Raw genomic sequence first — 22,191 nt, 5'->3', positions numbered from 1 at the left:
GGGATAGTGCAGAAGGGCCAGAAGTTCCAAAGTTAAGATCCTGTAACTGGAAGTTTGCTTTCTGAAATGCAACCTGATGGCTAATCTGATTTCTTGATTAGACACAAGTAGCTAGTCCAGGTGGTGAAAGGCCCTTGAATAACTTGGAGGCCTAAATCCACATAGCTGTCTCCATCAGTGGGTCCCAAACCTGCAGCACTTTTAAAATGTACTGTTAATGATGCGGGAGACCCAGTTTCGATTTCCAATCCATTTTTGTTTCCCCAAAACAAAAGAAACAAAAATTCAACAAATGGTGCTGCAATAACAGAATACTGACATGGAAAAACAATGAAATGTGACCTCGCCATACGGCATACAAAAAAGAAATTATGTGCATATATATATATACTGCTCATGAGCAGTATATATATATATATACTGGGTACCATCCCGTAGCTTCTGATTTAATTGGTCAGGGGTGGGGCCAGGGCAATAGTAATTTTTAAAAGCTCCTTAGGTTATTTTAATCTGTAACTAAAGTTGAGAACCACTGATCTACATAATTCCAATTCACTGAATACCAAAACCACAAATTCCACAAGTCGTAGATAAAGCTATTTCTAATAACAGTTGAATTTGTTTAGCAAAACTATTGATTATATAGGCTCTGGGTCAGACTTCTTGGCTTCTCTGCTTATTCACTGTTGATCTTGAGCAGTTTTCTCATCTGCAAAAGGGGGGAAATAATACACACCACCTAGGGTTGTTGTGAAGATTAACTGATATATTACATGTCAAAGCCTTAGATATGCAGGCACCACGTATTAAATATTGGTTTTGCTGCTGCTGTGTCATTGTCATCTTGGGGTGTAGTGTTTTTATCATATTTCTCTTGGTAGCATCCAGTCCCAATAACTGTTCTGAAATTGGGTCCCCTGAATATGTGTTGAACATAACAGTAGTAGTTTGATCTCAGAGAACCCATTCTCGCTCCATGCCTGCAAGAAAAAACACTGTTTATTCCCATTTTCCTTGGGAACAATCCAGGTCCCTGAGAATTGAACAGGTGAAACCTTGAAATTAACAAACTAAAATGTAACCCTGCAGGATGTCTTTCTAGAGACACAGACTTGAACCCCATGGCTCTAAGACTAAAACTAATCCAGTTAACATGCTCTGTATGTTTTACCCTCTTAGATCGCCAACCCCATCAGAGTAACTGACAAGACGCCCATTCAGAATGCCAAAGAGATTGAAATTGTGACCGTCAATCATGAAGACAAATGGCATCAAAGAGCCCAACAGCTAAAGGTTGCCTGCTAGATTGAATTTTAAATGTGTTTTGAGGGGATACTGCTGAATGTAGTGTTAGTGACCGACTTCTTCCACCTAAGCAGTTTGTGCTCATGCCCGAGAATAGTTACCCCCTTTCCTACCTGTCCCTGGCCCTGATGGGCCATTGTTTGCTCAGCCAGCCAACTCTGTGTGTTTCTCCAAAGGTTCTAGTTCCCAGAGGAAAATCATCATATCACTCTTTAAATGTAGAGTTAAGACTCCTCACAGGAGGAAGCCATGAAGAAAACCTAGGGAAAATCACAGTTTCTAAATATTACTTAATTCTGTGCTGCAACCAAGTCTATTTCCTTGGCTGTTACACCGCATCCCTAGGGGATGCAGGACTCCCTGAAAATGAGTAGAAGTCCCCAGTGCCTCACTGAACCCTCATTTGCAGAATGTGAAAGCTACTAACTGGAATTTAGCCTGTAGACATCTGTTTCAGCCACAGATTTACCACTTTGAAATTATGTGATTTGGGAGGAAATTTTTGTGAACCTGTCCCCACTTACTGTTTTTCTAGAAGAAACATAAAGAGTACTAGCAGCTGATTTCTTCTTGAACCAGTGTATGGAGTTAAGTGGAGCTGTCACTCTGAGACCAGGTTTTATCACTTCTTAAGAAGGAATGGAGGGGTGCACGAGTGGTTCAGTGATAGAATGCTCACCTTCCATGCGGGAGACCCAGGTTCGATTGTGGCCCATGCACCACCAACCCCCCCCCCACCACCAAAAAGAAAATTATTGTAGAAAACACATTTGAAGCATGTAAGATAATTGCAACCTAGAGCTTTCATAATTGTCACTAAGGAATATAGCAGGATTCTCAGCCAACTGTAGAATAATCAAGGTAAAATCATAGAGCCTGAGTCATTGACAAGGCCCTATATGGAGGCAGTAAAGAAAGCTGTATGGAGAAAAGTCAGAAGAAAAGTAAAAGAATGCCTTTTCTTGTTTGCCTGTACTAGAATTAATTTGTGTATAGTTCAATCTTGAATGAAAGCAAAGAGGAGCAAAGTACCTGAAGATTGTTGAACCTAAAAAGACACCTGAACAAAGAGACCTGAGGAATGCTCCCCTTTCCTTATTCCTAAAGGAATTAATTGCCCACTGCACCTTAGTCACTCAGGCACTCAGCACACAAACACTCCTTGTCAACCACCCAAACTCAGTGCATTCTTTCTGGTCCTCCTCAATTCCCACCTCCTCCAGGAAGAGAATCTTCCCACCTCCTCCAGGAAGATTCTCCAACCTCACCCACCCCTCCTTTATATCCCCTCTCTCAGATCCAAACATTCCTGTTGTCTGGACCACAGCTTCAGGGTTTATTATTTGCCAGGTTGTACCATCGACACTATAAACTCTATGAAGGTCAAGATTGAATTTTTTTCCCTACATCTCCTAGCGCAATGCTGTGCACAGAGTTGATACTCAATGAATATTACTGGTTGATTAAAGAACCCTTTAAAGGTCATTTAGTGAATCTCCGGGTGAAAATGGGACTGATTTTTAAAATTTTCCTTGAACGATGACTTTCAAAGAATCTACATGTCCCTCAGTAAACCCACTCAAATAACTCTAGTAAGGAATATCTTCATGGGGAATCAAGATAATTCACACATCAAATATTTGTTGCAGATCTGCTGCATTCCAGGACTTAGGGATTAGGGGCCTTGTCCCCAAAGAAAAAAACCATCCAAAATAAATAAATAAAATCTGAGATGAATTTTGAGTATAAAATAATTTTTTTTTAAATTTAAAGAAAAAAGTTTCCGTGGGATTTAACTTCTAGGAGCTTGTTGGTACCTGAACCAAGCAATTTCAGCAGAGTGATGGGAATAAATGCTCTACCGTAGGATGGATTGGCTGGAATGGGAGTCTTGGAAATGCAGACCAGGGCAATCTATACTTGGAAGATGCTGGACTATGAATTAAGAGATAAGGCTTCACCAGAGTATAGGATCAAGTGACAGTCTCTTTTATTTCTTTTGATTTTTTTAATACAAGAGTCCTCAGCACATTTATATGTGGAAAAAGGAGAAAATAGAGCTAGGGCAAGGAAAGAGAATATGCACTTATGACAAAGTCCCTGCAAAGCTGAGAGGACAAAATTGTCATGAGACGCTTTAAGAGTCTTTTATACACGCCTGAGATCTGTACTTCAAGCCAAGCCATTCCTCTTTGCTTAACATTTCCCTGTAGTTCTTGCCATCTGAATCACCATGTGCACATTTCTACTGGGCACCCAGAGCTGGCCACAGTGCTTAGCTAAGGGTCTCACTCCTGCATGAGGAGCCCTGAAGTATATTGTCCATAGGAAAATTAGGAACTTCCCCAGTTAAGTCAGGCTTCGGAGGAAGAAATAGGATGCCGCCTTTCTTTATTTTTTTACATTTAATTTATTTTGTATTATCAAACCGAAACAGCATACAAACATGAACATTCTTAACATACCAGCATTCCGTGTATGGTGTACAATCAATGGATGCCTCCTTTCTTGTCACTCTAAAATAATTCTAGACTTTTCAGGGAAGGGCAAGATATAATCACCTCCGTATAAGACCTTTCACGCACTAACATCAAAGTTTTTTTAAGCACATCCTAAGAAAGCTTCCCACCTTTCCAAAGAGCTGTCATTAATTTGGTTTTACCGCCAACACTATCAATAAGACAATGCTGCTTTTAATCATCTGAACACAGAGTCCTTCTTTACGAACACCGAACATTGCAGTCAGTTACTAAGTGTGCTCTAAATTTTCTTGATATTATCCTGTGGCATTTATAACCCAAGCTTTAGGTACTCACACCATTTTATCAATAAACACAGTAAAACAGAGCACAACAGAAACTTCATGTCAGACCCGATCTTGGAGCCCAGGCACAACTCTCAGGACTCCAGGGACTCATCAAGGTAGCTAAGAAGAAGAGTGGCTTTTGTTCTAAAGAAGGTGAAATGTTTTGGTTGAGAAGAGCACATCATTCTCCCCTCTGCTTATGCCATGTAAACAGGAGAGCAGTAAGAGAGAAACAGCTGGGCACCACCTTTTACAACGTTGGGAGCCCAGTATGATTAAACATACTAAGGATGGGTCTTAGTAAGAAATTACCATCCCAGCCTTAATCATCGGGATCCCCCAATGATAAAGCTCAAGCCAGACGACCCTGCTCTGTGTGTGACGCAAAAAGCAAATGCCATTAAGCAGTTACTCTGAGTGCATGTAGTATGTACTGACTGCCAGTGTTGACAACAAAAGAACCCCAGTGAGAGCAGGATGAAATAGAGGATTTCAGTGCTGATGGAGATTAAATAGCCTGAGAATGGCTTTGTATATTAACTTCAGGGAACTCAGGTCTCACCACCTAAAGAGTGACACCTGATGCCTCAATTGTAGGGTAATAAATCTTCAGTAAGCCACGGATCTCAAGTAGGCTGCTTGGAAGGTGAGAGAAATCCCATCAGGCCCATAAAGGTCTTCCTTTCTGGGGACTGAAAGGCCATCTCTGGCACTTATATTTACGTGAATAGAGGATTTATAACACTTGAGACAATTGAAGTTTCATAAAATGATAATGCCTTGTTGACAAAGCACCCTCTGAAGAGAACTGTTGTCATCTGAACTGTTGACAGCAACAGGTAATCATAACATGATTAAAATCAAGTGGTGGTAACCCAAAATTTTGGATCTGGTACCCTAGAAAGGAAATTTCTGATAATCTCTCTCTCTCTCTCTCTCTCTCACACACACACACACACACACACACACACACACTCTTCATGGGAATGAGGAGAGAGAACTGGGAAAATTACAATCAGGTGGAAGCAGAAGAGGAATTCCTGGTCACTTTTTTTCCCTGGTGAGGAAAGGACTGAATAATTAAAAGGCTGGACAAAGATGGAAAAGAATGGCACTGTCAGCATCACTTAGTGGTGCGGATCACAGCAAAGGGGGACTTTGTTGACGTCGTGAACAAGGATAACAGTCACGGAAAGAGCTGCTGCTTCATGCACACCCCTAGTGGATTACAGAATGACAGTCTTCTTCTGGGTCCTCTACGGGCAAGGGTGCTATAGGGGCTATACATTCGCAGGGCCGTCTTACCTTTTACCCACATTTCTGCCGTGCAGATCAATATACTGCATGGAAGGAAGAACCTTTTCTTAATTTGAAGACAGGTAGGGAAGTTTCTTTGATTTTAAAGCACCACAGGTAAAAATTTTAAGTTTATAGGAGTTAAACAGAATCTGGCCATTTCTCTGGAAAGCTCAAATTCCAAGGAAAGCTTCCTCTAAATTTCAAAGTAAAAATCATCCTTACTTAAAAATCTGAATTATATAATATTACTGATTAAAATATAACAATCTCAACCTTACCATAAAAATAAAATTTCATTAGAAATAGAATACCATTTAATATTTTACAGGCATAGGACAAGTCTTAGCCATTTTATCAGACTAATGAAATAAAAGTTGACCTCACTGCAATCATATGAGCGTGTTTTCATAGCCAGTTAAAACAACCAACTTGAGCAAAACCATGATTTCTTCACTTCAAGATTTTTCTTGAATGATCCAGGCAACTGGTTACATTTTTCCAAGTAGCACTGCATAGATACAGGCTGTACATATTTTTAATGTGTGTGTTCAGAAAAGAAGAAACATATTGCGGTTATATAACACACTGATGCTTATAAGCATCTTACTGTTTTCAGTAAGCATTTAATCATTCTTTCCAAAGGCCTCTTAACGCGACTGTTTTTTCACAAAATAATGAGTGCTTTATTCCTTGCAAAATTTGTCTAAATGGCTATAGCACAATATAGTTACATAGTGTATCTATTATGCCAGGAGTACATTTTGTTGTTACAGGATTTTGAAAAGCATAAAGCCTGTTCTGAAATTGAAATATTTCCCCCCAGATGTTTGATTGCCTAAGTACAGGCTATATTAAGGAACAGAAGCAAAACAACCCTTGTCATTTCGCAGATGTCCTATCACAGCACAGATTCTTTTATGTTCCTCTGAATAAGATCTAATTTGTTTCTCCCATTGAAGAAGCCATTTCTAGTTTCTGACCTGTATGAGTAAGAAGATATGATAATCTGAATTGTATTTCCTACTCAACTTGTACTTGGCTGGTAAAACAAATCATTGATGTTCTTTCTAATTAAATTTTTTCTTGTAATATTTATTCCAGTTAAAGTAAACTTGCATATGTTGATGTAGATTTGTATTTTCTTTGCAGATAGTTCATTAAAGATAGTTTCTCCTCCTTCCCCCCCCCCCCATGTGATTAACACTTCACAAGTTTTTAAGTCAACTACTTGCCCTTAGTATAATGCACATTCTGAACTCCTATTTCTGTCTAGGGTTATAATCTAAACTTTGGAGGAGGAACTACTCAAGCACCCACTAATTGTCTGAAATTAGGAAAGGGCCGTACCCATTCTTATCTCTTTCAGTCTCCTGGTCCCCTACCTGGAAGTCTCAGCTGTAAAATGTTGGGGTACATGGGTAGTTCAGTGGTAGAATGCTCACCTTCCATGCAGGAGACCCGGATTCGATTCCCAGACTACACCCCCCCCCCAAAAAAAATTGTAAAATGTGTCAACCATCTAATTTTTCATTAACCATCTTTTTAGAATTACCAGGAACACTGGTCTCAATATGAAAATGCGAAATCAAGCAGTGTGCCCAGAGGTCAGTCTTCAGAAACGGCCGATGGCCAGCTCCCTTCCCAGAGGCCAGCCAGGCACAAGCTTCGGAAACAGCGCCGACGCCAGAATGGCCCGAAGCCTCCAGTGACTGAAAAGCTGGTTGTCACCGAAGGACACCAGATTCACACGCCAAGACAGCCACAAGACCACTGCAAGCCCGTTGACAGTTCGGTAAGGCAAGAACCAGTCGTGATGATAAAAGCTCCCAACAGTGATTTCCAAGACTCAAGTGCACTTAGGAGCCAGAATCCCACAGTAAACGCCAGTAAATTTGCTCCACCAAAGCAGGCTTTTGACCATGTATTCTATAAAAACTCTATTGGATACCACTCAGTGGCGAATGTTTATAAAGAAAGAGGACACAAAGAGCAAGAAGAGAAAAGATTTTCATATCCACAGCTACATGTCAATGCTCTTTCTAATATGGACTTGAACTACCGTAATGAACTTTCTAAGAGACAAGTGCCCCTGGACCAAAAAGGCTCTCAGTCCGCCTATAGCATAAATGCTAATGGGCCAACTGCAAATAAGACACAACCCATACGGAATTATACAGAGACAAGATACAAGAACTTAGAAATGTTATGGTAAGAATTCCCTTTCCTCAAAGGACTCGCGCAGGTGGTTTTCTAGAGAAATGAGGAGCTGCTGGGCAAAAAGGAGAAGGCAGATGGAAAGAGTCAGGTGTGGAGGGTGGTTGGGCGAGAGGAAAATTCTCTTAACTCCCTTGCCCCTGCTACCTAAAAGAGTTCACATTTGATGTACTTCCTTTCCCCTCCCTTGTCTCCTGTACTCTTTCCATTGTATTTAAACTAGAAGTTGGAGGGAGGGGAAAAAGACAGAGGGACCCAGCAAAAAATGGTCAGCATATTTTAAGAGCTGCAAGTAATGTTTGGAGGAAACAAATGATCTCCGACATGTGATGGCATAGCCTAAGGAAATAATTTATTTAAAGACAAAAATTGTGCACAAAAAAATCAGCATTAGTGTTTATACATAAAGTCAAGTTTAAAAATCATCATTAACAGAAATGACCTAAAAATCCATAGTAGTAAATGTTTAAATAAATTATGGTATTTGAGATCATGTACCCATTCAAAATTATAGCATGAGGAAATGCTTTATAACAAGAAAAGAGTAGGATGCAAAATTATCCATAAGGGGTATGATCTCTACAGTGTTAAAATATGCCCCAAAATGCCAATAGTGGTTTTCTCTGGCAAGAGAAATTGGGGTTCTTTTAATTTCTTCATTCTGTTTTATGAATAGCTCAAGTAGCCTGCAATGTAGATGTGTTACTCCTATAATCAGAAAAAAAAATGAATTTTAAAAATCACCTCCAGATCATTTCTTGAGGTTATTCAATCAAACGTGATTATTATTACACATCTGGTATATACGGAATATAATGCTAAAATGCTGTGGAAGATACAGAAGAAGTAGTATGCATGGGAGCCTTCGAGGGGGTGTACTTTCCAGGCAGGGGGGACAGTTTTGTATGTATGGATTGATCGGAGTTATTTAAGTCAGACTTGGTAGTATTGGAGTATGCATTTAGTGAAATTCAGAATTAGCTTCCTAGAAGAAAGAGTGATAGATAGCTGGCTCCTTGTCCTTTTTTCCTGATTCGCCTGACCTGATTGAACACTTGGTTTAGGATTTTTACATCCACACGCATAAGTGAGAATGGTCTATAATTTTCCCACCTACCACTGGCCTTGTTTGAATGTGTTATCAAGATTACACCGGCCCTACAAAATAGGTTGGGGGAATATTCTTTACATCCTCTGGGATACTTCATATACACTTGGAACTATCTGTTACTTGAAGATTGAATAGAATTTTCCTGTGAAATTATTTGGGATCGTATATGTTTTTGTTTTATTTTTATTGTTGTTGTTTGTGGATAGATTTGTAGCTACTGATTCAGTTATTATAATGGTGCTAAGCCATTTGAAATTAAGTTCAGACATGATGATACTTCATCCCTAAGTATTTCAGCATGCATCCTCTAAGAAGAAGGACTGTAGAGCAATAATGCTATTATTACACCTGAGAAATCTAACATCACTTCAATAATATCAACTAATACCGGTAGATATTTCAATTTTCTCAGTTGCCTAAAAAATGTCTTTTTTAGGTGGTTTCTTTTTCTCTGATCCAGGATCTAATTGAGGTTCATGCATTTCATTTGCTTTTTAATTTTTCTCTTTAGTTTCTTTTAAGACAAGTCCCTCCAAGCTCTACTTTTCACTATTTTCCATGACAATGCCCTTTAAAAAAAATCCAGGCCAGTTTTCTTATAAAATGCCCTATGTCTGGCTTCACCTAATCGTTTTCTCATAATTATATTTGGGTTAAACATTTTTGGCAAAAATATTACTTATGTGATTTGTTGTGCTTTTTTTCTTACATCATTCATTTCAGGAGTCACACAATGTCAGATTGTCAAAATACTGGAGATTCTATGTTAGATCTCTGTGTAAATAGTGATTACCACATTTCTTCATTTTAAAGGCACATTTTTCCTGTTTAATTAATAATTAGTCTTTGAAACAATATAAATATCTTGTTTCTCAACAACTTTTTGTGCAGTGGTTTTAGCATCTGCTGATAATCCTTAATCAAATCATTCATTACATTAGGGATTATAAATGGTGATTTTATAGTTCTATCAATACTTTTGCATTCATTAGGTAGCATTCTATTGAAATAAGAGCTTTTCCTCCTCTTCTTTTCTTTGTCTGTCTTTAGTTTCACCATGGATTCACGGATCTCTTTAAAAATGTATGTTCAAGTCTGTTTCCCTCTTTCTAGCGCATATGCTCTAATTGTCTTGAATTTGGTCAGTGGGAAGTCCTGCACTCCATCTCCTGTGTTCTTTTGACATAACCCCTTCTGATTTTGGGTCCTTCCTGGCTTATTGGCATAGCAATATGTTCTGAGCGCACCTTGAACTTTCCCTTAATACTTGTGGAAGCAGCCATTTCTTCAAGGAGCCTGGTTCTTTTTAGTGGAGAACAGAATTTAGAAACCAAAATTTGGCAGTTAGTATGATCATTGCCCCTGGTGTAGCATTGTTTCTAGATCTTCTCAGCAGTCAGAGCTAGGAAATACCTACACCTATTCCTAGATCTCACCACTACCTATTCCTTTTCCTGTTCCTATCCCCATACCTATACCTACATCTGTTCGTATACTTACTCCTATACCTATTCCTATATTTATACCTATTCCTATACTTATTCCTATACTTAAACCTATTCCTATGCTTATACCTATTCTTATACCTACACCTATACTGATTCCTATACTTATAACTGTACCTATTCCTATACTTATACCTCTATCTATACCTACACATATTCCTATACCTATACATATCTATAGAGACATGGGTTCTCACAGATAACACAAAGCTTGCATCACAGGGCTCTTCCTCACCCATAATTGTAGCTCCTTTTCCCACCATGAAAATCCTGGTTCCCCAAAATATCAAATGTTTATTCATTGGCTCTGTCCTATAATTCACATGTAATATTTTGAGGATTACCATACCAATACCCAAACCAAAATCATTCCAAATAAAGTTCAAGATTTCTTTGCGGTTCTCTTTTCCTCTCTATCATTCCCCCAAGGTCTACAATCAGAGTATTCTGACCGAAGTTACTTACTCAAATTATTTCTTTTCTCTGGGTGGAAATATCAAGTTGCAATACAGTATGGTTCGTTTGTTTCTGTTTGTTTTCATTCATATTTAGAATTTGCTTTTTCTCTTACCCTTTTTAATTTCATTTTATTTTTTGACTATGTAAAATGGCACATGGTGACCAACTGTTTGCAGTACGCTTTGTTGCAGGTTAGTGTGTGTGTGTGCCGTTTGCTATAGATCATGATGGGAACAGAAATTTCCTTTCAAGGTAGGAATCTATTCTGCTGTCCTAACCCAGAAGTACCCATTACAGTCATTTGTGCCTCCTCACTCTCTTTTTCTTGATCACTTTTGCCAAAGTGTTGTCTATTTTATTTGTCTTTTCAAAAACAACTTTTGCTTATGTTGCACCTCTATATTTTATTTTTATTTTCTACCTCATCAATCTCTGCTTTTTTATTTATTTCCTTCCTTTGCATTCTTTGGGTTGACTTTTTTGGAGTTATCCTCCCAACTTCTTGATTTAAATGCTTAGCTCATTATTTTTTTAAGTCTTTCTTCTTTTGAAATATAAAGATATACATTTCCCTCTAAGTACACTTTTATGCATCCCACAAGTTTTTGTTGTGTTTTTTTTTTTTTGTATATTATATGGCGGATTCACTTTTCATTATTTTTCCATGTGAGTATCCCGTCATTGCAGCACCATTTGTGGAACTTTTGTTGATTGTTTTGCTTGTTTGTTTGTTTGTTTGTTGAGAAATGCATGGACCAGGAATCAAACCCAGGTCTCCCACATGACAGACGAGAATTCTACCACTGAACTACCCTTGCGCCTTCCCATCCCTCAAGTTTTAATAGGTAGTATTTTCATGATTATTTCATTGTAATTTTTTTCTAATTTCCATTATGATTTCCTCTTTAACTCATCAGTTATTTGGAAATATGTTTATGAATTTTAAGATATATAAGGCTATTTTAGATATTCTTACTGTTATATTTCTAATGAAATTGAATTATGGTATAATGATAAGTCTATGTGATGTCAGTTACTTGATTTCTTTTTTTGATACTTTGTTTTTGACCTGATGTTTGTTCAGTTTTCCCAAACTTTCCTCATTTGAAAAGAGTATGTACTCTGTAGTTGCTGAGTACAACACTCTATATATTTCCATTAGAGTAGGTTTGTTAAACATGTCATTCAAATCTCTTAAAGTCTGAGTGTGTCTGTCTGTTTGATTTATCAGTTACTGAAACTGATGTATTCCTATACCTATGGCAGTTCTCAGTTTTGAGAATTGTCAATGTTGTCTCACAATTCTCTCAATTTTAGCTTTATGTATTTTAAGGTTGTGTTATTAGAGGCAAGCAAATTTAAAATTGATGTATGTTGTTGGTGAATTCTTCTTTTAATCATAATGTAATGACTATTTCTATCTGTAGTAATGCTTCTTGGTTTAAACTCAGTCATCTGATTTAATAGAGCTATATCAGCTTAATATTGATTGGTATTGGTTTAATAATTTTTTCCCACCATCTTTAAATTTTTCTGTTTCCTTATAGTGTAGGTCTATCTCTTTTTTATTTTTATTCTGTTACCATTCATGCAGTTCTAATATTTTCCCTTTTAATCATATTCAAATATATATTTCAGTGCTGTTAATTGTGTTCATAAAGTTGTACTACCATCACCCCTATTCATTACCAAAACATTCCATCATGCAAAATAAGAACCCTGGACTGCTGGGTTTTGTTTTTCTATGCATTCTTGAACTCATTTTTAACTAGCAAGCTTAAACTGATTATATTTATTGTGGAACTCATATATTTGAATGTATTTCTACCAGTTTAATATGTCCTTCTTAGTCACCCTACTTTTCTATTCTTCCTAATAATTTCTTGTATATATTTTTTATCAAACTGGTAGAATTTTCTTTTTTACTTTTTCCCTCTATTGGCTTGGAAATATGTGTCTTCTCTTTCTATCTTTTTAAAAATTTTACACACTTAGTTACTGCAGAATTAAATTGATTATTTCTGCCCTCATGCAGATCATGTTCAAAATCATTAGATTGCTTTAATACAGTTACCCTTCTTGTTCTGCAGATTATTTTGTCTAGCATTTTAGTTCTACCTTATACCGCCAAATTTATTCATTGCTTTTATTATTGTGGTATAAAGTAAATGAATATTTAGATGTACCCAATTGTTTATTAATGTTTTTGCCTCACATTCTTTTTTCTATCCTACTCCTTGTTCCTGAAGTATAACCTTTAGATGTTGTTTCAGCAAGGGCATATTACTCATAAATTTGTCTGAAAATGTCTTTATTTTACGCTCTTAAATTATAGTCAAGTAAAATAATTCAACTCTTTGAAAACATTATTTTTCTGTTTTCTGGCTTCTGTGCTGCTTTGTAAAATCTTTGTCCCGCTGAGTGCTGTCTCTTTTGTCTTTAGTTTGTCTTTTGTCCCTCATTGGTTTTGACGTTTCTGTTTTTTCATGTTCTGCAGTTTCCCTGTGATATGTCTATATGTGGAATTTTTAATCCTCCTTCGGTATCTTCTCTGATTCCTAAATCTAAGGATTCTTCTCTTTCATCAATTCTGGATTATCACCCATTATCTCTAAATATTATGTCTCCAAAATTTGCTCTACTTTTTTCCTTCAGAAACACGTAATAAAATGTATATTGAGATTCTGGAACATTATCACCCATTATCTCTGAATATTATGTCTCCAAAATTTGCTCTATTTTTTCCTTCAGAAACACGTAATAAATGTATGCATCATGCGTGGGTGCACAGCGAGGCACCCCAAGAGACCTGGCGGGGTGCGGGGAGCCCCTTGTCCCAGGTTACAGGGCATGGCAGGAAAGGGAGCCACCCCCTCACCCATCACGCACCGCACGTTCATGGAGAACCTGGTGCTAAACCATTCCCAGATGACCTGCTTCTAGGTCAGAATTTTGTCCGTAGCAGAGAGCTCCCTCCTCGTGGTCAAATGAAGGTCAACCTTCGACACAAGGGTTTGTAACATAAGAGAATGAAAGTAATCACAAAAGAAAGAAAGAATTAAAAGAAAAGGAACGATAAAAAAACAATGTATATTGAGCCTCTTATTCTAGATTTCATAATGTAGAATAGATTCTCTTATTCTAGACTTTGTGTCACTTTAACTGTTTCTCATTTTCCACCTTTTCTTTCTCTATACTTCTTTCTGAGAAATTTCTTCGGATCTGTTTCCAGTGCTATATCTCTCTTTTCAGCCATATCCAAAATGCTCTTAAATATGTCCATTAAGTTTTAAATTTCAATGATGGCATTTTTCATGTCTAGAAATTCTATTTGGTGATGATTGAAATCTTGTCTTTTTTCAAAAATGTATTTTTCAGTATATATTTCTCAGGGTTTTTTTTTTCTTTTATGATATCTCTCATCATTTTAAACATACTTTATCACTTCTATCTAACATTTTGTTACTGAAGTTCATGAAAGTCAGCTACTGTTATTGTGTGTATGTGCATGTGTTTGCTGACTCTCGCCCTTGGTAGATGATTTCTTCATGTTTTGTGATTTTCATTATGAGCTTCTGCTCAGCCACCTTGGCAGGCTTGGTTCATGGCTGGGAAACCGAGGCCTTAGACAGGTATCCCTCCAGAAATGATTTATATTTGCTTCTAACAGATACCGCAGAGGTATCCCTCAGCCAGGACCATTTTTATATTAATATCTTGCTATTGGATTTCCATGATGATTCTGTAAATTTGAACACAAATCTTGTCCAGTAGAAATTTAATGGGAGTTTTTTCCTGTTCAGAGCCCAGACCAAGATGTACTGGTTCCCATTGTTGTTTCCCAAGGCTGGTGGCTGGGTTTTTAATCCACCTCTTTAGTTGGACAACACTTCAGAGTGATCACCTTTATGTAGGGGTCCCAGTTATAACTCCCTGCCTCACACTGGCCAAGTTCTCACATATACTGTCCTAGTGTTAAATGTTAAAATTCCAGTCTAGGTTACCGACACCCAAAATACCCACTAAAAAAAGCCACAATTTCAGCTTATGCAATTTCTGCTTTGGTTGTAGGCCCTTTTTTGGGTTTGGTCCTTGGAGATTCACTGCCTTCCTTACAAATTCAACTATGCATTTAAAAGGATGGTTGTTTATTTGTCCAACATTTCTGGGTATTATTTCTTCTATTTTTAATCCTCTAAAAGAAAGTTCTAAATAAGAGGTAGAATATCATACAGTAAAAAAAGGAGGATTTTAAGATAAAAAAAATGAGTGAGTACATGAAGTGATTAAGCTAATAGTCATTAATTTGATCTGAGGAGTGATAAATTCATCAAACTAATAGCTCTTAAAGACTTTTAGTTCCAGAGGTCTTCCATATCTAGGTTTAAATAACAGGTTTGTGCTTTTTATTTATTTTCCATCAAGGAAATTCCATTCTTCCTCTGACAACCACGCCGTTGGAGCTTCTCCAGATGCACAGCTCACCCAGCTAATGGAGCAGCACCAGCAGGCATTGGTGCAGCTGACCGAGGTGCAGCCCCACGAAGGGACCCTCGCCAGCGTCCCATTGCCGCCTATCTTGTCGCGGGTGGAAAGTGCATCCCAACTCGGTTCAGAGAGGAACCAAAGAAACCACGTGAAAATCAGCCGTAGCAATTCTGAAGGCTATCTGTTTCAACTGGAAAAAGGGAAAAAGCACAGGAAGAGAAGTGGCATTCAGGTAATAAAAGCAGCATTTTAACAAATGATATTTTAATTCAGATAACGCCGATGGATCTCGATTTTTCATACCTCTTACTTATAACCCTGGAGCAGGGATGGTCATTCCTGAGCTGCAGCCAAGCCAAGTGGCCTGGGAACTCCTTCACCTCAACCCTGCTGCTCCATGGATTGCTCCCCACCTCCACTCCCACCCCCACCTTCTTTCTGGAAATTGTTGCCACCAGAGATACCCAGCCACCTCCTTTTCACTTCATCTTGGGGAAGGGTATACATTTGCAGGGAGGCAGTACTGCTCCTTTGGCCCCCAGCTTACATAGCACTTCCTCAGAGAAGCCCCCCACACCTTCCGCCAAGCCCTAGCCCAGACTGGGCCTTCCCAGGTACATTCTCATATCTGAAAAGAAGAAAAAGCAGGGGTGAGTGAGTGAAAACCTCTGCTGTCACTGCATTTCCCCCACCGTCCCCACCACCCACCCCTCCTCTCTCCCCCCAAGAACTCTTCTTGGCTCTGACCTCACCTCAGCTTCTGCAATAAAATACCCAGGATAGCCGAGGACTCCGTGTTCCTGTGAAATGTTGGCTAAGCTTACCAAGTTCTTTGACTACCATAAGATCTGCCATTACTAGCATGTTTATACACTTAAATATTTTCCCATAGGCTCTTTACGTTTAAATAAGTAAAATTGCTTTGGAGGTGGGGAGGGGACTGAAGTGGAAGGTCTTTTTTTCTTTTTTTACAGATATGCTATAATTTATATAAGCTTTCTCCCATTTTTCCCAGTTTTTCCACACATATAACGTTACTGTGAACATCATAAAACTTATTATGACTTTTTAGACAGTGCAGTTTACAAAACTGGCTGTCATATACTATCAAATCTTACTTTTGCAACAACTTGTTGAGATGATCATTACTTCTGTTATGCAGGTGCAGAGAAATGTATATTTTCAAAGTCACACAGCTGTCAAGTGCAGGGTTGGGGAGAATACTTTTCTGAGTCTGACTCTGAAGCCTGTGTCCACGCCACCATATTCTTTCTCTGATCCCATAACACTCCTTGCACATGGAGAAGCACAAATGTAGCCAGTTTATTGAAGAAACTGGACTCCATGGGGCTATAATAATAAAATAGCTTAATTGGAGGGGGGAGGGGTAAACAATATCCAAGTATATCCCTAAACTCTCCTGTTAATCTGAGGATTCAAAGAATCCATCCCAGTTGAATTTCAAAACTTTACCATCTCATTTGATTTAAAACTTCTTAGATCCTAACCCAAGTCTAGAGGCCATAGTGGGGAAGGAGAAGAATGGGGCGGGCGGTGGGGGCAGTTCTTCTCCTTCCCTTATTTTCCTCCTCTTGCACATGTTAGTTGCTGTTTCTGGTCAGGCCCCAGAAGTCGTGAAGGAAAAGGGAAGTTCTGCATGGCTAGTTCTAACAACCAAGTACTAAGGTCCTTTTTGTGTGGATACCCAGTTTGCTAGTTCTCATGAGCACGTTCATGGATTCCTCATGAGGATATCCCATTTCTGTTTCTCTAATGCAAGTGATACCTTCTTTGGCCGGTATTGCCGCTCAGCTTCTAGCTTCTGTTGGCTACCCCAGAAGAATTTCATCTTTAGGAATCTCCCAATATGCCTGGCATATTGTAAATGTTACCTTTTATCATCACCCAACAGGCTTTACCTTCTCAGAGAGGTATTTTCTTCCACATGGAAGGTTTTAAGGGAAGAGATAAAGCAGTATAGGAACAAGCTATATTTTGTCCTGTGCATTTCTCCATTGTTACAACCAATAAAAGCCCTTGGGAAAGATCACTTGCTTCTAGTGTTGTATAGTAAGGAAAAAGCTGGAAACTACATTGTGTTTTGGCAGTGTAGCAGGGGAAGACCCGAGTAGAAACAGTAACCCTGTGATCAGCTGGGTTTCCCAGGAACATATTCTGAAAAGGAGATTTATGTGCAGGTTTATTGAGGAGTGTCCACTGCAACAGGGAGAGAAGCAGGACTCAGTCAAGGGAAAAAGATGAATTGTAATGCAGTTGCAAGAGAAGGCTCAGCCAGTCCGATGGGGATTCTGAAGTTGCGATGGCCCTAGAAAGGCAAGGGACCCTGGCTTTTGTTTGTCCAGCCTTTGGATACTGGCTCCATTTGGCTGAGGGCAGTTCTTGGGGAGGAACTATGAACCATCAGCAGATCCCATAGATGAGGACATGAGTACCCGAATCCAGACATCCACTATCAGACAGCACTAGGGAACTAAGCAGATCATTCCTTGGCTCAATTCAACATATATTTTTTGAATTCCCACTAGGAAACTGTGGTAGGTGCTAGGCTGCAAAAATGGATGAGCCATGATCCTTCCCCAGGAGACATTTATGATTAAATGGCATCTGTACAATGTCATAAGCTAAAAAAAAAAAAAGAGGAATGTGCAGGCTGTGTAGAAAAGCGCAAAGGAGGATATGTATGTCCTGAGTTACATATTTGTAACTCAACCTGGGGCTCATGCAAAGCTTCAGAAGATGAAATCTGAATTGAGTTTAAAGGATAATTGAGAGTTAGCAGAAGAAAGATGAAAGGGCATTTCAGACAGGGAGCCAGCATGAATAAATGTTTGGAAGCATGAAATAACTGGTCAGTGTTGCCATAACTGAACAGAGAACCGCAGAGTGTTGAGAGGTAGAGATAGAGAGATAGATAGGAGCTGTATTAGGGTTCTCTAGAGAAACAGAACCAACAGGAGATATCTGTAAATAGGAGATTTTATAAAGGTGTCTTCCACACCATGGGAATGGAAGAATCCAGAATCTGTAGGGCAGCTGTGAAGCTGGCAGCTCTGATGAAGGGTCTAGACGAACTCCACAGGAGAGGCTTGCTGGCCAAAGAAGCAGTGAAAGAGTCTCCCTTCTTCCTTAAAAGCCTCCAACTGATTGGAATATCTCTTTGAAGGAGGCCGCCCTTTGTTGACCACAGGTGCAGTCATCCACAGATGCAATCCTCTGACTACTGACTTAATACAACAGCCTTCCGGTTTATACAGCCATCTTTGCAGTAACAGTCAGGCCAGTGCTTACCTGACCAGACGACTGGGTATCATAATTTGGCCAAGTTGACACCAGAACCTAAGCATCACAGGGGCCAAGCCTTAGAGGGTTATGGCTATCCTTCTAAGAAAAAGGACTTTACTCTTTACACCAGGAGGAACCATTGAAGAATTTTAAGCGTGGTTAGATTAATATTTTAGAGAGATCACTCTGGCTACATGAGTGTGCAGGGCAGATGCAAGATGTACCAAGAAGTTAGGGGATTATGTAGTCAGTGGACTGCTCCCATGGGGCTCAGAGAAAAAGAAAAAGATGGCCTTGAAGAGAAGGGGGGAAAGCTGGAATGGAATAGACAGTAGGCCATGTTAAAGACAAGGAAGGGATAACCAGCTTGGGGCTAAGTTATGACCTAAGAGATTGAGGGGTGCAAGCCTCTCATCCACACTCTTATAGCTCCCCACCTTGGAATCCCCCCTCTGGGTGCCTCTAGCTCACTCACAACCTAGAATCCTTGCCTTCATTCCTCCACACACCCCCACCTGAAGTCTTTGAACTCCTCATTCTGACCCTCCTTCCTCAGATCCTCCATTCTTTGAGGTCCCTGATCCCTGTCCAGCCTGAAGAAACTGCAACTAGTGGCTCAGGGGGAGAGAACCCCTAGTTCCACTGGAAATAAGGAAAATGTGTTTCTGGAGTCTCAGGTGACCTCTTCTTCCATGGGAGTATCATTCTGTGGGAGGGGGGTTCTAAGGTGCTGCTGGTCCTCTTTCCAAGTACTTCAGCTCAAAATAGATTTTATAGGCAAAACAAGGAAGCCAATCACCGTATGTACTATTTCTATAGGGAAATATATTTAGAGCCTCGAAGCTAACGTATTCTCAACAGCCTTTTGCCTCTGGAGCTTATGGGTTTCCAGGGCCTGAAAATAAATAGCTCAAACATCCTACTTCAGGAGGGAACTTTCTCGGTTAGGGAGTCTTGCCAACCATGGATTGCTGCCGAAAATGCAGGCTTTTAGACTAAATTCTTGGTTGGCAGGGTTAGTGGAAGTCATAAGCTCATTCATTCCCGAGTTCTCGTAATATCTCTGGGACTTGGGCCAGTTTATTAATTCACCAGAGCCCCTATTTCCTCACATGCACAATCTGAATTTTTCTCTCTCTCTCTCTTTTTTCTTTTTTTGTAGATTTGGTATGATAGTTAAATGAAATAATGTAGGAGAAGCTCAGATTAGGCCCTAGGAAAGAATAAACATCAAATATATGCTAGTTCCCTTCTCCTTCCTCCTCCTGTTAGTAAATCCCTTTGAAATCGTAGTTTACTGAGGAAAGATAGAGGGAAGGACCTCAATTCCAGTGTGTAGCACCACAAATCCAAAGCCTGGGACAGGTGAGAAGAGGAAGAAAGAGAACTTCCCATTCCTGCTTCCCAATCTCTCTTTCTGACTTGGAAAATCCCTCCCTTCCTGCTTTCTGCCAAGAATGCCACAGTCCCTACGTATCCATTCTCTCAATCCAGTACCTTCAACCCACATCTGACAAATACACTGAAGCACTCTTTGTCCTTTAAGCTATTGCAGAAGCTAAAATGATTTAGAACCGAGCTATTTGTACAGGCCAGCAGGCAGCCGGGGCCCCAGACAGAGGGAATTGTTATCCAGGCCATGCCCATTTGTTAGTCACATCAAATCTCATGGTTTCCAAGGGAATCCAACTGAACCACGTTGAAAGTTTGAGGATTTGTAAAAATAATAGGCCCGCGCACCGTTCCTCTTCTTCTGGCAGCCGCGTTGTGACTGAGCTGTGAACACAAGCCATTGTCCTTGCCATTAGATCTAGATGTCAGACAGCTATAGGTTAACATAGCACAAGGGGCGATGGGCCCTCTAAAAATATCTGTCACAACCCACAACAAAATAACTGCCTAAGGAGTTCTCTGACAGCAGACCGTGTTGAGTCGAAGTAATTAACTCATGTGTTTGTCGTCACAGGCAATCTGGGCATTGATGCTTGACTGCTTCTAAGAAGAGGTTTAGTGGGATTAAATTTAACAACTGCAGAGCAAATTTCCTCCACTTGCTGTTACCTAGTATTTAAGGCATTGTTTCCTGTCCTGTTTTTCAGTAACTTTCTCACACTAGCGCATCTGAGGTATGTTCCAGAGAATAGCACTGCAGTGTCCCTCGCAGCAGGGCACAGCTCCTTAGAGTTGAAACAAGTCCTCATGGAACAGTCAATGTCACTTTTCCACCAAGGCACACTTAGTCCCAAGTCTACAACAAAAATCACTTCCTTGGCTTGAGCAGAGTTGTGATTATTAGCCCTGTACTATCCCCTGATAAAGTGAACAACTGTGAACATCACTTAGGGGCAGGTTTGGTCTCAGCAATAGATGATACACATAGGGTCATTTGATGTCAACCCATGCATTTCTTAGGCAAAGACTCTAGCAGCAAATTCTGGCAGGGATTTGAGAACGATGTCTGTGTTTTCCAGTTTGTTCCCCCTCTGTTTGGAGATTTAATGGCACCATCATTACTGAATTAATTTTTTTTTTTTTTTTTGGCATTGTACAATATGTGACCTTTTTGTCTTGTGACAGCCAAAAAGGGTAAATCACAGTAAGTTCTGGGGATTATTTTACTATAGAAGACTTCTGAAGAGACAGAAAGTAGATTAGTGATTACCTAGAGCTAGGGGAGGAGGGAAAATGGAGAGTGACTGCTAGTGGATATGGCGTTTCTTTTTGAGGTGATGAAAATATCCTAAATATCCTAAAGTTGGATTGTAGCGTTGTTTACGTTACAGTGAGTACCCAAAAAAATATAGAATTGTACACTTCAAATGGGTGAATTTCATAGTATGGGAATTATACCTCAATAAAGCTATTTTTAAAAAAAAAAGGCTTTCAACGGAGAGACAGAGATCAAACAAAATTGCAGCACTAAGAGCCAATCAAGATCATTTGAGCTAAACTACCATGTGCTAAGATGCTTAAAATCTCAAATGAGTGGAGTGAAAGCACTTCACTAAATAAATAAGCCCTTAGCTTAGGAGATGTCTACATTGACATTTGGGAAAGAAGGGAAGGAACTTAAAGGGCTCTAGGCACACCCTATTACACCCCCACCCCAGCCTGCTAACCAGACTCTTTATCCTTTGGAACCAGTCTACCTTCTGCGGTTATTTTAGACATTTTTCCTTTCCTTTCCACTCTTTTGCCAGGGTCCTTTGAACCTATAGGCAGTTCCCTAAACCGTGCCTTGTCTATTTTCACAGCCTTTGCGTAGGCTGTTCTCTCCTTTCAAATGGATAACTCATATTCATCTTTCTCCCTGCTCAGATTATAAATTCCTCAAGGCAATCACCCAGCATATAATAGGCAGTCAATGAAGAGGAGTTGAATGAATGGTGAACCTGCATTCATGCATCTTTCCCTTCTTTCGTTCCTCTGCACACTTCCCAGGAGATTCCCTGATGGTAATGTTTAATAGTTCCACATTCTTTATGTAATGTTTAATAGTTCCCCATCCCTCAGGGAACTTTGACTATACTTTTTAATTATCTGCTTAATATACTCTAGATGTATCCAGGCATTACAATAATCTATACAGGATTAAAGGACCTCTTTCTTGTTCTGGCTCCCTGTGTTTCGATTGTTTAAATGGGCTATTCAGACAGGTTGAATTTAGATTATACACTACAGAAAATTTCAGCTCCAGACCA

General features: G+C 39.4%; 1 protein-coding gene across 9 annotated transcripts in view; it reads left to right on the top strand.

The window, feature by feature from the left end:
- JHY (junctional cadherin complex regulator) overlaps positions 1-22,191 on the top strand; it is an 89,694-nt gene that overhangs the window by 34,133 nt on the left and 33,370 nt on the right. For 8 of the 9 annotated variants that reach the window (XR_013156504.1, XM_077112633.1, XM_077112631.1 and 5 more), the window contains exons 4-6: positions 1,180-1,293; positions 6,957-7,618; positions 15,125-15,419. Coding sequence is in view for 8 of the 9 variants with exons in the window: in XM_077112633.1 (XP_076968748.1) it covers positions 1,180-1,293; positions 6,957-7,618; positions 15,125-15,419 (1,071 nt within the window). In the remaining variant the exon portion in view is untranslated. The remainder of the gene's footprint in view (positions 1-1,179; positions 1,294-6,956; positions 7,619-15,124; positions 15,420-22,191) is intronic. The other variant, XM_077112630.1, reaches the window with a different exon arrangement.

Source organism: Tamandua tetradactyla, chromosome 8 (assembly GCF_023851605.1).
Source record: "Tamandua tetradactyla isolate mTamTet1 chromosome 8, mTamTet1.pri, whole genome shotgun sequence".
NCBI lineage: Eukaryota > Metazoa > Chordata > Mammalia > Pilosa > Myrmecophagidae > Tamandua > Tamandua tetradactyla.
The sequence above is the reverse complement of the archived record's forward strand: the minus strand, read 5'-3'. Positions and strand labels throughout refer to the sequence as shown.